This window comes from Pomacea canaliculata, linkage group LG13 (genome assembly GCF_003073045.1).
Source record: "Pomacea canaliculata isolate SZHN2017 linkage group LG13, ASM307304v1, whole genome shotgun sequence".
NCBI classification, from domain to species: domain Eukaryota; kingdom Metazoa; phylum Mollusca; class Gastropoda; order Architaenioglossa; family Ampullariidae; genus Pomacea; species Pomacea canaliculata.
The window spans coordinates 7,529,988-7,545,515 of NC_037602.1; the positions used below are offsets into that span (position 1 = coordinate 7,529,988).

A 15,528-nucleotide genomic window follows, 5' to 3' on the forward strand; every position below is an offset into this window, starting at 1 on the left:
CCTTTTGGGTAATGTCTAGGTCTCGCACTTGCATGCATTGACATGCAGACACATAGAATTGACAGTGAAGTAAAATAGGGAACTGAAAATATGGATCAGTAGTAGACTTGCAATTTGGAGCCTCCTATTTACAAGTCAGAACAGTTCATGAAAAGAGTATTCTTCAAACCAACCTCACAAAATTCCAGTTAAAAAAAAAAATTCAGTCCCTTCTTTGTAGGGTTAGTGTCATCTACTCCTTGGAACCCCTAAAACTAGCCTAGAGCTAATGCCCAACTAAACTCAACTCCAACCCTTCCAACAATCCTAACACAACCCAGCTTAAACCCTAAAATTGATTTAGACCACATGCATACACACATAAAATAATGCACATGCATTAAAACACATAACAATGTCTTTTCCTCTTTTCAGAAATATTTTATCAAAATGAGAATTATATTTCATGCAAGAATTATGACATGAAAATCTACAAAGAAATAGCAAGAAAAAACAAAAATCGCAAGAAAAAAATTTGTTCAGTTCTGTAGTTTATTTTGGAGTAAAGGTTAAACTTAATATCAGATTACATATTCTGCTTCTCCAGTCATTGTAGCAGTAGTTATTTTTTTCAGTTTCATGCATTTAACAAGCCTGTATTTGTAAATTCTTTTCTAAATTCAGTATTTGATTGGACCTTTATGAATAGTTGGATTCTTTCACTGTCAGGTGGTGATTTGTTGGTATATTTCTTAATAAATATAATGGTGCAATATTTACTTTCTTTTATAGATTATTTTCATATAAAATAATGCATAATTTTGTTTTCCTTCAGATAGATGAGAATATTTTAATTCAGTATTAAATTCTCATACAGTTTCATACCATACAAAATCTCTCACAAGGATCCATTGCCACTTTTTGTTATGAGATGCTGTCATGATTTTGACCTGACAATGCATAATTTGTATTTTTGCATCCATAAGGGTTTCTGTATGCAGAATTCTGCCAGTCCAACTTGGTATCTTTTCAAAGAGGGTTATTTTAAATTATATTTTGCTATGACCTTATTTTGATGGTGACCATGAACATTCAGTTTGCCAGAGTGGAATGGTCTGTACACAGACTATGTATATCTCTGGACTGCTTAAAAGTGAATTGTCTGTTAACCTCTAGGACAAGGCCTCTAGTCAAAAGTGCTTCCTGTTTCACTATTAACATGAAGAATGAAAGCAGACGATGCTAGTTCTTGTGTTGATGGAGGTACAAAAGCTCAAGCATTATGGCCAGTTCTACTTTCGGTTTATTGGCTTTAACCCATGGGAAATAGAGTTTGATGACTTTTGCAATAAGAACAAAAAAAATAACTAAGGAAATTGCAAGTTACTGTTGAATTTCAGCATGGTTATGGATATTGGTTATCAAATGGCTCACCAGAAGCTAATAGTCTACAACTTCACCAAAGGCTCAATTTTGGTCTTCGCAGACTGCCAGCAGTCCAGAGATACATGTACATGATCTGGCCAACTGCCTTGAGGGTTTCATTCACTTCAGTTTCACTTTTTTTATTTGTTTGTTTGTTCCTCACAATGATGGAGAGAGGTTGTGGACAAAATATTTGCTTGAAACAAAAATTTGATCAAATTTTAAACTGAGCTAGATAGATTCCCATTGCAAAAAGAGCAATGTTTCCCTACCTCTCTTCTCAGTAAGCTGTACTATGCACAGCCATCTTAAAAGGAAACTTTCAGAATTTCTAGAAAATAATTAATTTTGTTCTTCACCAAGCATGACTTTGCTTCGCTCGATACCGGTAATTTCATACCTAAGTCCGTAGCAATGTGTTCATTTTCTTCTTCATGTTAGATGTTTGCATAAATGTAGTGCTTTTTCTGGGAAGTGTTGTCTTGGTCAATATTGTCAAAGGAGAACTTGGGTTTTTTTCTCTCACAGTTTGACATTTTGTTTATTTTCAATAATATGTATTAAGAGTAACTGGTATTTTACTTGCATCAAGTGTTTAAAGCAAGTACCAGTAGTTAATGGTAACGGTATTTTACTTATTGCAACAAACAGATCACATGATGGCCTCTGATGTTGTTTTAATTTCTTTGTGAAACTATCTTTAGCTTGTCTGGGCTATTTATATGATTTAACACTTGCCATTTTTCTTAATTATTTGTCCACACATAAGTGTTGCAATTGCTGTATTTTGTCAGCAGCTGTGCAATGAAATCCTTTCTGGCATTAGAAGTATATGTATGTTTCATGTTTGTGGGGGCTTTGTTTCGAACAAATTTTCTTGTATTATTATTTTTTAAGCAACTGGAAGTGCTATAAACACCCCCTAATGTTATTTTGCATAAATATATTTTGGGAAGTTCAAGGCATCAAATGAAGAACTGGACTCCAGGTTCAAGGAACTGAATGTTGTGAGGTAATAACAGAAGGGTATTCAATGGATAGTGTAACTTAGCACAGTTTATTAAGTGTCACATACTGAGAAAGGTATTTCAATGCCCTCAAAAACTGCTGTGGGATTTTGTTGAATAGGTCATTAACCTACAGTTCATTTCAGTTAGAGTTGACATCTAAACATGGAACTGTTAGATGGCTATGAAAGAGGGCTTGCCTTTTTTTTTTTTTTTTTTTTCGCTTTCCCTTTCTTTTAAAGCATATTGGTTAAGAATACTATAGTTTTATAAAGATCCAGCAGATCATCCATTTATATGTCTGTCGCACAACAAAATTAACAGTAACAAGCAACAGTGAGATTAACACAAATGATGCCTTCAGGAAAAATGTCTCCCAACCTGCTCACTTACACACACATAAAACTCATATGAAAAAATAAAAAATTTTATTTTCTTTTGCTCATCAATATTAGTTGAAGTACAGAAGATGCTTGTATAACTGCCTTGCATGCCTTATATGAACCAACAAACAGGATGTTTACAGATTAATTGTGTTATTTTAATTTCCATGCAAGAGTTTACTTTTTGATTTGACACTTGTAACTTGGATTCTGCTTGTTTGCACAGTTTTTATAAAAATAGAAGGAATATTTTGTATTTTTGATGTTTAAAATTTTGAGTCTATTAATTGATTATTGATTTGTGAATGCATGTGTTTACAAGTGTGCGTGCATGATCTAAGCTCATCATTCCACTCAGGTTACTGTTCCTTCATTATCTGATTTTGTTTTCTACTTAATTTTTAAGCCTTTGGTTGTAGGATGGCGGAAGTGTTTTTCACCATATACAAGTCACAGGAAATTATCCAATAAAGGTAGTTATCTATTAATAGAGATGATTCATTGGTATTTTTGTGTTCAGATAATGGGAACCATGCCCATTATGACAGTGTATTTAAATTGTTTTTTGTTGTGGCCTCTCACTGTGGAAAATGTAAACAGTGGTATTCAGCCACCAGAAGCTGAGAGAGTATGTGATGTTACAGCTTGTTTTGTTTCAAGCTAAATGTGAAAATTATTTTGATGTATTTTTTCATTAAGCATTATTATAAATTTTTTTCTTGTTTAGATGTACATTTTTTAAAACAAAGACATAATAAACTTTTTACACTTTCCCATGTCTTGGTGGTTGAATGCAACTTTTCATCATTTGTCTGTTGATCTTATAATGCAGCTTGACTTGTTCAATTATTAATAATTTATTTAATACATTTATATCAGTGGTTCTTAACCTTGTTTGAGGTACTGAACCCACAAGTTTCACACATGCACATTCACCGAACCCTTCTTTAGTGTCATCACGAATAGCCGGTGTGTCTTGACCTCCGTGGCGGAGGCTCCGCCGAACCCCTGAGACCGATGCGCCGAACCCCTAGGGCCTAGGGTTCAATCGAACCCAGGTTAAGAACCACCGATTTATATATTTAGAAAACACTTACCTTTGCCATAAAATGGATACACAGTCTATTTGTGCAAAGTTTTTGTGTAAGTTTATTTTGTTTAATTATATGTAACAATGCTACAGTACTATGCTGGTTTGCTGCAGTATTATGCTTACTTTTAAAGAAAAACACCGTGCTGCAAGTGCTCACAGGAAAGTGTCCTAGCCTGCAGGTTGCTGTGCTGACTTGTTGGTTACATTACTGATCTGTCCGCTTTGTGTGCCAGACTAAGGAACAGAAGTTTGGATGTTGAAGGCTCCTCAAGGCTATAATAAAGTGGTTCAAACAGAGCATTCAAAGGAGAGAAAACCATCAAGGTTTCGAGGCGGTCACAAAGAACAAAAAACCTGGAAAGTGGATAATGACGGCTTTTAAAATAAGTAAAAGTAACCCCTAGTACCAACCGGTCTACGAGGACCGTTGGTAAAATTTCTTCCCCTATCGACTGGAAAAGTTTGCATTTTTTGTTGTTGGTGAGTCGTCTACGTGTATCTTGAAGCACGCGTGCCCTAGTCCCATTCGTCACTCATTTCCAGTCGACGCTTGTGTCGGCGGCTCTTGTCCAACCTCTTCATCACGTCACCTTCTGTTACACCGCGATCGACAGACACGCCACACGCTCGGCCCTAGAGACGGCCTGCGAGCGACCGAAATGCCAAAGATACTCATCTCCCCTACCTTCAGGGTTCCAGGAGTTGTGCTTGGCATTCGATCCCTGATCCACGCCGTCTTTTGTCAGCAGAGGCTGTAGCTGTGAAGAGAAGGTAAGGCTATACCTCGGAGGTTGCGAAGGCGCGGAAGCAAGCATTATTAGTTACCAGAGACCAAATCATGCATGTGACCCCACGAATCGCCCTAAACGCTGATTGGTTGGTTTGGTAGGAAAATGTTTTTATCACGCGGTAATTACGCGATTGGGGGGAGAGGGCGAGGGTGGAGGATGAGCGCCTACAGGAAAAATCCCAACGGCCAACTTTGTGAGCAAGTGTAAGTAGGAGTGCCTCGAAATCTGAACCCAGGATCTTAGGATCCTCATGGTGATAGTGAAATCTCGTCAAGAATAAAACCTCCCCCACCCCTCTTCCGCACACACACACACGCACAAAGACACGCACACACAGGCGCACACGTTGGTGAGATCTCGTCGTGGACCACACACACATACACGCGGCCAAATACATTCACGCACGCGCAGCCAGAGTGAAAATCCAGGCAATACATTCAATCAGTTTACACTTCTATTTAATAGAGAACATTATCAGCAATGCAGTTTATAAAAAAAAGAAAAGAGGAGCAAAGGGCGAGGTAAATATATAAACTTGAAGATCCAATATTGCTATTCAAATCGAAGTAAGATAACACAGGAACAACATTAAGATGAGCTAATAGCCCACAGACTTCTATCATCTCTGAAGTCTGTGCGACCACTTCAGTATGGTGAAGGAAATAATTCGCACCTGTCTGTGTATGTGTTGTATGTGTATATAGATATAATATTTCTTTTTGTTTGTTTGTTTAACATATTTTTTTTCTTTTTTGGACAAGGGTTAGATGTAAAAAAAAAAAATCACCTTTTTAAATTCAATCGCCTTCGCTAATAAAGAATGGCCACTGACAGTTTCTCTTCTCTTTTCCCCTTCCCCCCTTCGCCTCTCTCCAACCTCTGGAATCCGAATGCACGAGTCTCAGACAGGCTGCTCACAACCCTTCCCTCATTCTTCCCAGACAGCATTTCACGATGAAGACTGTGTTGATTGTTGTTTTTTTGTCTTGAGTATTTTTTAAGTCGAATCTCCGTTGTTCTGCGGACTGGGCTTTATTGATCTGGCCTCGAACTATTTATTGGTTTTACTCTAATTATTTTCTCGTTCGATTTTTCCAGAAACCCGTGTCGATCAAAAACTTACGCGTTATTTGAAATCCTTTATGTAAATGAAAGGCAAGCAGTGATGGAAGCTTTCGCCTTTATTGGACGTCTGTTGTTTCGGTTACAATGTTTGATTTTCTGCAGGGCATAAAAATTGGAGTGTTGTTATATTTGTTTTCTTCCCTTCCCCCTTCTCTTTTTTTCAGCATTTTATTGTAAATAATATCCTGTGGTAGAAAGTGTTTTTTTTTTAAATCAGGTCTGGCGTTAGTGGTGTTCTGGCATTCTAGTACAAGGAACATAATTAGAAAGCGGAGGTAAGGTTACCTCACTGTTAGTTACAGACCGGAAGTGTTGCGGGATCCCGTTTTTGGAAACAGGCGAAGACATAGAAGGCCGGCTGATAGAGGTCGATGTCGTTTTGTACGACCCACAGCTCTTTCTTTAGATGGCTTTCTAGTGTTTTCGGTATTGAGCATATAGGAAAACTAACCCTTGGGTTACAGAATCGCTTCTGCTTCATAACTACACCTAATATTCATGTGTGGTTAGCTGTCTTCCCCGAACATTCTTTTTTTCTGTATCCCTCGTCTGAAAGCTTAAGGCTATAACCATATGCAGACAGAGTGGTAGTAGGGAATCTACCAATTAGAAGTTGGATTCTAGCTGTAAATATTTTTTTCAATTTATCAAAAACAGTGAAACTCGAAAAGTGTGTGTGTTTGCAGCTAGAATTCAAAGCTGGACTTCAAATCTTATGCTCCACAGTCAAGTGCACTAGCTACCAGGCTCAGAAGCTGCTCAGAGAAGTAAACGCAAAGAAACAGGGACTCTGTTGGTCTCTTGCGCGAGCTCTGGTACCTGCTGGATCACGTGACATGAATCAGCAGTCCATTAAGAATGTAATTATGTGAGGCGTAGTGGATAGCTGAAGCTGCTCAGAGGCTCTCCGTGTGGCTGAATAAAATGAAGCTGGCGCTCTGAGGCTGGCACGAGACAGATTTCACTGGGGATAACAAGCAGAACAGGCGGTTTCCCTCACCGACCGAAGAAGCGTGGTCGGGTCAAAGAAAACATTTAACTGGACATAACATTTATACTTGTACCCGTTGGCATTCACCTAGACAACAAGAGCACCGTTTATGCAGACCGTATAACATTTTTTTAAAATTTCCGGACCGACAAGTTCTATCGTAATTTCGGGCAAAGCAATAAACAACTTTCCAAGGCAGAGTGCTTGGTGCAACGGATATCGTGTAGAGAAAACTGGCGTGGAAACTGCCCAGCAATTCCTACCCGAAAGCCCTAATCGATGGAACATTACGTGGTTCAAAACTGACAGACGGAATAGAACATGATGCAGAAATGTAAAAGTGAAGGGAGAAGGGGAGAAGAGAAGGGTGTCGGTCTAAACAGGAAAGAGAATTAAGAACGGAGAAAAATAGAAACCGGCAGAAGGTGAGGTAAGGCGTTTTCTACGCGCCTGGGGACATCACTCTCATTACACGTGGATGAACAGGCCTTAATTACCTGTCCTTGCCCAGAAATTTGCCGATAAATAATTTATTGCCGCCGGGCGCCAATCTTGCACGCCCCGCACGTTCGTCTGTTTGCAGGTCTCGCGCGGAGGAATAACTGATCCGTTCTTGATGCCCTGCTTACAGGCACTCAAGAGTTATGGTGACGGGGGGTGATGGTGAGTGGGGGGAGAGGTCCGGTGGAGGGTCGGACGTGTTGTTTGTGAATGCAGTGCCCCAAGCCGCAGTGCACTAGCGGCTATGTGTTTTGGTCGCTGTTCGTGGCAAAGAAAGAAAGAGTTGAGTTTGGAGAAGCGTTGTTGGTAAGCCTGTCAAAAAAGAACGAAACAAAAAAATCAAATGAGTTCTGAGGAGTGGCAGCCTAGACCCAAGAAACTTGTTTGCAGTTAGCTACCTTCTTGTCTGGGTTGTGACATTTGTGAGAGTCAGTTTTCTGCGGTGCAGTACTGAAAATGTTTTCGGTGAGTAAACTTCACACCGTTTGAAGTAATTAATTTTGATTTTTTGTTTTAGAGCAAAAATAAATTTGTTTATATCGCGTGGTAACAGCGAGGATTGGTAAGAATGCTCATGCATCTTCCTGCTCTTCCATGGCTGTCGTGTATGAGTTAATGCGTGGGTGTGTTACCAAAACAAATGCAATTTGCGCGCTCGTGTATGTGTGTGAGGGTGCTTTTTATTTGTATGGCATGTGTGCATTTGGTTTTTCTCTCAGCATTGTTATTAACTCAGCGTCCCCATTTCATTTTTCTTTTTTGTCTGGGTCCGATCACGCAGCCTTCTCGTCAGTGATGACGATGGGGACGAGGAAGACGACGACAACGATAACATTCACGTATCAGAAGGAGTGGCGAGTTTGCCTAGGTATGTCTTCCCTCGCACCGTCCCCGCGACCGTCACAGGCCTACATGACGTCAGCGTGGCCTTTGTGGCTGGTTGTGATCGCGCTGCTGGTCACGTGTGAGTTGGGTCACGGTCAGCACAGTTTCCAGAGCGACTCTTCGGTCTGCAGCTCCACCTTCAACGTGTGGAAGCCCGAGCAGGATGTCCTGCGGCGTCTGGAGGTCACACAACTGCAGATCCAGAACTTGTCTTCGTTCTGTCAGGCCTTGGTGAGTAAGCAGAGCTTATTGTGTCAACTGTCAGTGACCACACAGCACTCAATAATTTTTGGGCCAAACCATGGGGACTGCGCTCAATTTCAAATTAACATGAGCCACGTTGTGACGAATTCATAAAAGTTTTATTGTTTACGTCCTCCCCGAGTGTCTATAGAACGTTAGATACATAAGCCATCTTCATTGTGCTAGGCTCTGGACATTGACATTGTCTTCTTTTTTAATAAAAAATGCATACGTGCGTGCTTGTCTGAGCGTGTGCGTGTGATTACTTTTTTGACTATCCTTCTGGTTGGCCTGTTCCTTTGTAAGGTGTCAGTAGAAGGAGAGTGCGTGTGCTGAACCATCACCACTTTGAAACCCTGAAATAACTCTCCCTCTCTCTTTCAGTCTAATAATCTTTCTTTACAAGAAATACTACACTGCAGATATTTCGTCATCCACAAATTTATTCTGCTTGTCTGTACTTAATACTATGTCCCTCTCTTAAGAGATGCACATTGTTTTTAAACAAATAAACAATGTTATAAACTTGTGTAATGCTGAACGTCACCGGCTCAAAGAACAAACCCAAGCAAACAAACAAAAAACGTGTAAGCAGACATGAAAAGATTCCTCCAGCGATGTTTCTTGTCTCTACGCACTTTTCTTTAACGACAGGCCGCCAGGTCAGAGTTCAGGGCACTGGAGCAGCTGCAGGAGGTGCACAACCTGAGCTGGCGGCTGGAGCGCGAGGTGCTGGGAATGCAGGTCACGCAGGTCAACGGTCAACTACAGGCCACAAAAATGGCGGCGGAGGTCACCAACCTGCGGCGGGAACTGGACAACTCCAACCGCCGCTTGGACGACCTGGAGCTGGACCTGTACATGCTGCGAACGCGCATGCGCGACGGGGCGCCCAGGTAGGCAGGCCTCACAACAGGCCCTCCGTCATGACCGACATTGATATTTCTGTCACTCATGCAAAGCTGCATTTCTACCTGAATCAAACCAAATAGATATTTACTATCTTCGATCAAACTAAGTAAAACTAAGCTCAAAGGTGCTGGCTAGTTAACAGACCCAAGGTTTGTCATTAGTTCGTAACATTAAAATGCCTTGCTAACTTATATTTATTTTTATTAAAAAGTAAACATAGACTGACCTAACTTCTAGCTACTGAAGTTAACGAAGATCACAGCCAGTTCGAAATGCTTTCAGCATATACCAATAAAGCACTGCCCAGTCATCTGAGATGCCACAGGAAATGAGGTTTGGTTAATTAAACCCCAAATACAGGTACAAATGTTAAGGGGTCTTGTATCTCGAGAACGGATCAGTATACTCAAATCAGATATTGAGAATTTGTATCGAAATAAGCCGGTACAACCTCAGACTGGCAGGTGGAGTTCCTAACAGATTCCCTTGTATGCAATGTAAGCTGCCAACGATAGCCGGCGACCTAAGCTGACAGTAGCACTGAGAAATAGTAACTACCTTCAAATAGTTCTGTGGATACCCTTGCACTGTGGTATTGAGGGCAAAATGAGCAGAAAGACAGAAGGGCAAACATCGGGGCCGAAAACAGCAAGAACGAAAACAATATGATGAGTGGTTCTGCAACCAGCAACCTAGCCACCAGACAGCTACCATCACTTGTCCAGATTAGACCAGGTGAAAATTCTCCGCCTCAAGGCAGGACACAACAGACTAATTATGAAAAACCAGATGAAATAATGGCAATGGTCACACCATATATCCGATGATTGTAGTGGTGGTGTCATTGTGGTGATGGTGATTAGGATATAGTGTATACGATGGTGGTGTTAATAAATCAGCTATTCAGTGACGGTAGTGAGATTGTGATATATATATAATAACAGTCGTGATTTTATGTACAGACCGATAGATCTTCCATCTAGAATAACTGTCGGGTTAGAATCGAGGGAAGCGATAGAAAGAATAACTGATTTATAACCCAAAGCAACTTATGGGAAAGGGATAATTCATTCTGCCACTGTGCGGGGTTGACCAGATAACGAGTGACGAGATAAAGAGTGGAGACTGTATATAAAGACGATGGCGGCGATGATGATAATGATTGTCATTATACAATGATGGTGGATATTGTCATATTTGTTACATAAGCACTAAGGTCATGCCAACAGATATGAACGGGAGCAGATCGGCAGTGACATGGTGTCGTTGCTGAAGACTAGTGTCGGCGACCTGAAGGCCGAATGGCTGCTCATGAAACGCGAGATCGAGGCTCTCAAGGTAAGTCCTGCAAGAGACGAGATCGCGGGAACATCTTGCTTTCTTTTGGTTTTATTATATTTTGTTTTGTGGGGGTTTTTTTGGTGCATTTTGGGATTTGTTTGGAGTGTTTTGGGTGCTTTGAATTTTGTTTGGTTTGGTTTGGGTTTTTTGTTTTGCTTTTTTGTGCATTTTGTGTTTTATCTTTTGGTTTGTGTTTGTTTTGTTACGCCTTCTTGTTGCTTGCCTTTGATGGTATATATTTAAGTCAAACACATGAAAAGAAGATATAGCTTGCCTACTTCCCTTACAGAATACAGCGGCAACAGTGTCAGAAACTACATTTGCTATGTTCAAGAGAAAATATAAAACATGCAGTGTTTTCTAATTGGATAGAAAGCCACAAAAATAGTAACGAACGAAGGGTGAGGGACGGACGGAGAGGCTAAGTGACTGGTCACATGTGACTGTATGACAGACGAGCCATCTGTGGCTGACTTCTGACAGTGAATGACTGGCTAACAGTCATCATCATAGTCGTCGTTATCGTCTTCACCATCATCACTGACCACGAGTAACCTTTTGCAGTCCGACACGAGCCGTCTGTCCAGGCAGCAGGAGGACAAGACTAACAGCAGCAGTCAGTTCCAGGAGGAGGTACGGCGGTGTGCGGCTGACTTGCAGGGCCTCAACAAACGCTCGCTGCGTGGCGAGGACCTCTTGCTCAAGCTGGAGGGCAGGGTCTCCAAAGTCATGACTGACTTTGAGGAGATGAAGGACTCTTTGCTTGACTTGAAGGTGTGTACGGATAGAAATTGTAGGACGGTATGCACGCACAAACGTGATGGAATGGTGTCAGTCTGTGTTGATAATAGAGTGTGGGAGAGTCTTAATGCACTTTTGAGCCCATCAAATATAAAGCAGGCTGGCCGTTGGTGTTTTGATTGACATTTTACGAACCAGTTCACGATGCTTTATTTTGTCGCTGGCATTTATCGTACAACGCTTTGAGAGCTGGCGTGACTTTCTTTGAAAGAAAAGCACTATCACCTTTCATACTCTTCAACAAAAGTGCTTCAATGATTGGTACTTATGCTGTTCGGAGGGAGCCTTTCTCTGGTACAGCGCTTGTCGAGTTTCCCTTTAATATTTGATTTCTCTTATTGTTTAAATGTGAATAATTCCTGAAAAAATCTTTGCTTTATAGACACAACTGTTGATCCCTTTTTCAAAGAAAAAGAATTTTACAGAGCGTCATATATATTTTCGATGACACTTGCGATCAGATGGAAACAGAAGAACAAAGGGGTGAACTAACAACGGTGACAGCTGGAAATATTCGCCTGCAGAAGATCCTGCACGAGCTGCAGCTGGAGTCCAATCGGCTGCGGGAACGGCAGGACGTCATAACCGGAAATGCTATTAGCGGAGGGAGGAAGCAGGAAGGTCACGGGGAGAGCCAGACCGACTTGGTGATACAAAGTTCTGTCGGCGAAGACTTCATTGCCAGAGGTTTGCAGTTTTATTCCCTAACCCACACAGTTTCTTGACATTTTTTTTTCTTTTTGTACAACCGGCGCGCAGCTGCGTTTTAGACACGATTTTAGGTAAAATAGTGAAACCACAAACTTTGGGCAGAATTATAATCTTATTCCAACTTGCCATTTCCCTAGACTTTTCCTTTAAACTTCTTTTTTCTTCTTTTAATTGAGTATATATAACGTGTGTCTGTGTTGGTGCATGAGTAGGTATGTGTTGTAGAAGTGCGCATGTCTGTTGTATGTAAAATTTGGTGCATAGCTGTTCTTTATTCTGTTTAGTATATCATTGCTCTTTTCAACATCGTTTTTTCGTACCTAGACTGCCACGAGCTTTACCAGATCGGACGGCGCACCAGCAGCGTCTATTACATCCAGCCCAAGGGTGCTCCCTACCTGACGCCCGTCTACTGCCTGATGCTCAACGGTACTGGTTACACGGTAATCCAGCGACGCCTTGACGGCCTGCTTAACTTCAACCGCCGGTGGCTTGAATACCAGCACGGCTTCGGCAACCCCTACAGCGAGTTCTGGCTGGGCAACGACTTCCTGCACTTGCTCACCAACCAGAAGCATTACATTCTCCGTGTAGATCTTCTTGACTGGGAAGGGAAAAGGTAGGTAAGACAGAACAAGTGAGGGCATGGATGAGCTGTTAGTATCCGTTCGCATTTTCAGGTCTAACGTTTTTTATTTTGCTTTAGATCTAAGCTTTTTTTCGCGTTTTCAGATATCAAGTTTATTTTTGTAGATTTAAAACTAAAGTTCCTTATGGGGTTTTAAATCTTACTTTCGTTTTGTAATTTTTCGATAATAAATTTCTCCTCGTCTCTTTCGATTCTTTGTCCCCTCCTACCTTTTTTATATCTTAAGTTTCTGTACGTATTTTGAGATGTAAAGTTTCCGTTCATATTTCTAGAACTTAAGTTTCAGTTCCAGATAAAAAAGTTTCTTTTACCGTGTTTTTTTTTTTAGATCTGAGTCTTCGGTTCGAGTTTTTTAGGTGTTTTTTTTTTTTTCTTCTCGCTTTTCTAAGTATAAGCCTTTTTCCATACTTCTAGATTTAATATTTCTTTTCGAGCTTCTAGGTATGAAGTTTCTTTCGCGTTTTAATGATTGTTTTCGAGCTTGTAGATGTAGAGTTTCTTTTCGAGCCATTGTGACCTCCAGGTCAGTACTGGAGAAGGTGGATTGTCTCCCGCAAAGCGACGGTCAGTAAGTAAATGGATTCCTTCCCCTTCTTCCAGTTCTTTCCATCTTCCTACTCGATTGAAAAGGAGCATTTCAAAGCAGTATGATTTACCAGTTAGATTTTAAAAAATGGTATTGTAATGGAATCAAGGCGCTTATGATTCTTTTGTGTGTGTGTGTGAGAGAGAGACTTCGTGGAGAAGTTAGATTTTAAGTACGAATACTAATTTGCTCAGTGTCGTGCAGTATGCCATTATTTGTTGAAACAAAAAGCCTGGACTTTAAAAATTTTATCCCATGTATTAAGTTATTCAGTCGAACCTGAAATTCTATCAGTCGATAGAAAGTCTATAAAGTTCTTATTTCATTTTACACTAGTTCCTGTAACGTCTGCGAGTCGAGTTCTCAAATGGCAGCTTGTCGGTCATTCAACAAGTTTTCATTTGGCACAGTTCTTATTTTGGTTCTGCTTGTCCTCGTTCCCCAGGTTCTGGGCGGAGTACTCGCAGTTCTCCGTGGCCGACGCCAGCGACAGCTACCGCCTAGCTGTCAGCGGCTTCTCTGGCGACGCCGGCGACTCGTTGGGCTACCACGACAGCATGGCTTTCTCCACCGAGGACGTGGACAACGACTTGCACACGCGGCACTGCGCAGCCGAGAACCAGGGCGGCTGGTGGTTTAACTCCTGCTTCTCCAGCAACCTCAACGGCGTGTACCACCGAGGCTGGTACTCAAAGGCCTCCTCCAGCTACTCCGATGGCGTCGTGTGGTTCACACTCAAGAACTCCGAGTTCTATTCTCTGAGAGGAGCGCAGATGATGTTAAAACCCAAGACGCCCTAATATCGTCAACGTGCCGGTACACAAAGGTCATCGCTACACCCGTCTTCTTGTAACTGGTTCTTTTTCTTCCCATCCCATCCTCTACCACAGCCCGCTCACGAAACGTTGTGCTTGAAAAAACCAAGTTACCGATCGAAGAACTATGATAATGACATTATTTCACTTCCTTGATTGGTTTCCTTCTTGTCTTTTATTATTCGTACTTATTTCATTATTTCCGTTCTTCTCTGTGAATATTTGTAGCTGCAAAATCCAATTTCTATAACCAGTTTTATAAGTGTAGCAGTGTTTTCATTATCTTATTTCTCTTTCTTATCATCGTCGTCCTTAGATATTGCGCTGCAGGGGCACGATGCATTGCTTTGTGAGAACAAGCAGCGCAGTCAATCGAAGAGGGATATATAGGCTTACAGTTGCCTCCTGGTCGGAGGTCACTGGTTGTTCTTGGACGTGTACATCGCTTAGACAAGAAACATTTCAGCTCGTATTTTATCTGCCTCTTGAACATTTTTTTATCGCGATTATACCAGGAGTGATCTGCTCCTGAATGAAAATAAGGAAATAAGATTGACCAACAAGTAAACAATAAATTAAAGAGTGGAAATGAACAAAGAAAATATTTGATGGTCACTAGATGGCCTTTATCGTTCATTTTCTTCTCTTGCGAATCTGCTAATATCCCTTTCCCCTTTCCTGTCCGACTTGGTGGACGAGGGGAGATAGCATAGTTTGTCTTCTTTGTGTCCTAGCAAGGATCCTTTCTCTCATGCAAAAATCAGTGTAATATTTTGGGGCCAGGGTCTGCTAGACATGCGATCCCCATATATGGGATCGTAGCAGAAAGTGGACTTAACTGGAATAAATCCACATGAAAAATATCCATAACCGATTGACAATTTAATCCGAAGAGGTGTTTATAAGCTGATTATTACTTAGAATGTATGTCTAGTCTGTTTTATCTTGCTGTTATTATCTAGTAAGTGAAAAAAAGTGTCCAACTTGTAAACTGGATGTACATTTGGGTAGAGTTCCACCCAGCATCTGCTATTTTTTGTGAGCAGAGATTGAAATAATGTCTACTTCAGAAGTATGCATTGTCTTCAGAACTCAAATGATGTGTCCTTCTCTGATATGCTTGAGCTTTAATATGTGGAAAGGTGAAGCACAGAGAGGCAATACTTATCTAAGCTAAATGTTTCATATTTGTGTTGAATTTAGACTTTACTAAAAAAAAAATAATAATAAAAATAAAGCATGTGCTGTAAAATGCACACATGACCTTAAGATTCAACTGTCACTTTACTT

The 15,528-nt window shown here is 40.9% G+C and overlaps 1 protein-coding gene across 3 annotated transcripts; it reads left to right on the forward strand.

Annotated features, from left to right (window-relative positions):
* The first annotated feature begins 6,508 nt into the window (after positions 1–6,508).
* LOC112554518 (angiopoietin-1-like) lies at positions 6,509–15,507 on the forward strand. Of its 3 annotated transcripts, XM_025222312.1 has the most exons (9): positions 6,509–7,760; positions 8,077–8,411; positions 9,078–9,319; positions 10,565–10,673; positions 11,241–11,450; positions 11,939–12,164; positions 12,513–12,807; positions 13,361–13,405; positions 13,869–15,507. In XM_025222312.1, exons 2-9 carry the CDS (start codon positions 8,091–8,093, stop codon positions 14,221–14,223), a joined length of 1,803 nt encoding a protein of 600 aa, XP_025078097.1. In that variant the 5' UTR covers positions 6,509–7,760; positions 8,077–8,090; the 3' UTR covers positions 14,224–15,507. The 3 variants fall into 3 exon arrangements, with proteins under 3 accessions (XP_025078097.1, XP_025078095.1, XP_025078096.1); XM_025222310.1 differs by lacking the exon at positions 6,509–7,760 and having other exon boundaries at positions 7,931–8,411; XM_025222311.1 differs by lacking the exons at positions 6,509–7,760; positions 13,361–13,405 and having other exon boundaries at positions 7,932–8,411.
* Positions 15,508–15,528: the final 21 nt, after the last annotated feature.

Bases quoted from the DNA above. Each gene is read 5' to 3' on its own strand.
- LOC112554518 (XM_025222310.1), top strand. From the start codon at position 7,989: ATGTGTGCATTTGGTTTTTCTCTCAGCATTGTTATTAACTCAGCGTCC. The intron at 12,808-13,360 runs GTAGGTAAGACA...TGTGACCTCCAG, and splicing joins CTTGACTGGGAAGGGAAAAG to GTCAGTACTGGAGAAGGTGG. The intron at 13,406-13,868 runs GTAAGTAAATGG...CTCGTTCCCCAG, and splicing joins CTCCCGCAAAGCGACGGTCA to GTTCTGGGCGGAGTACTCGC.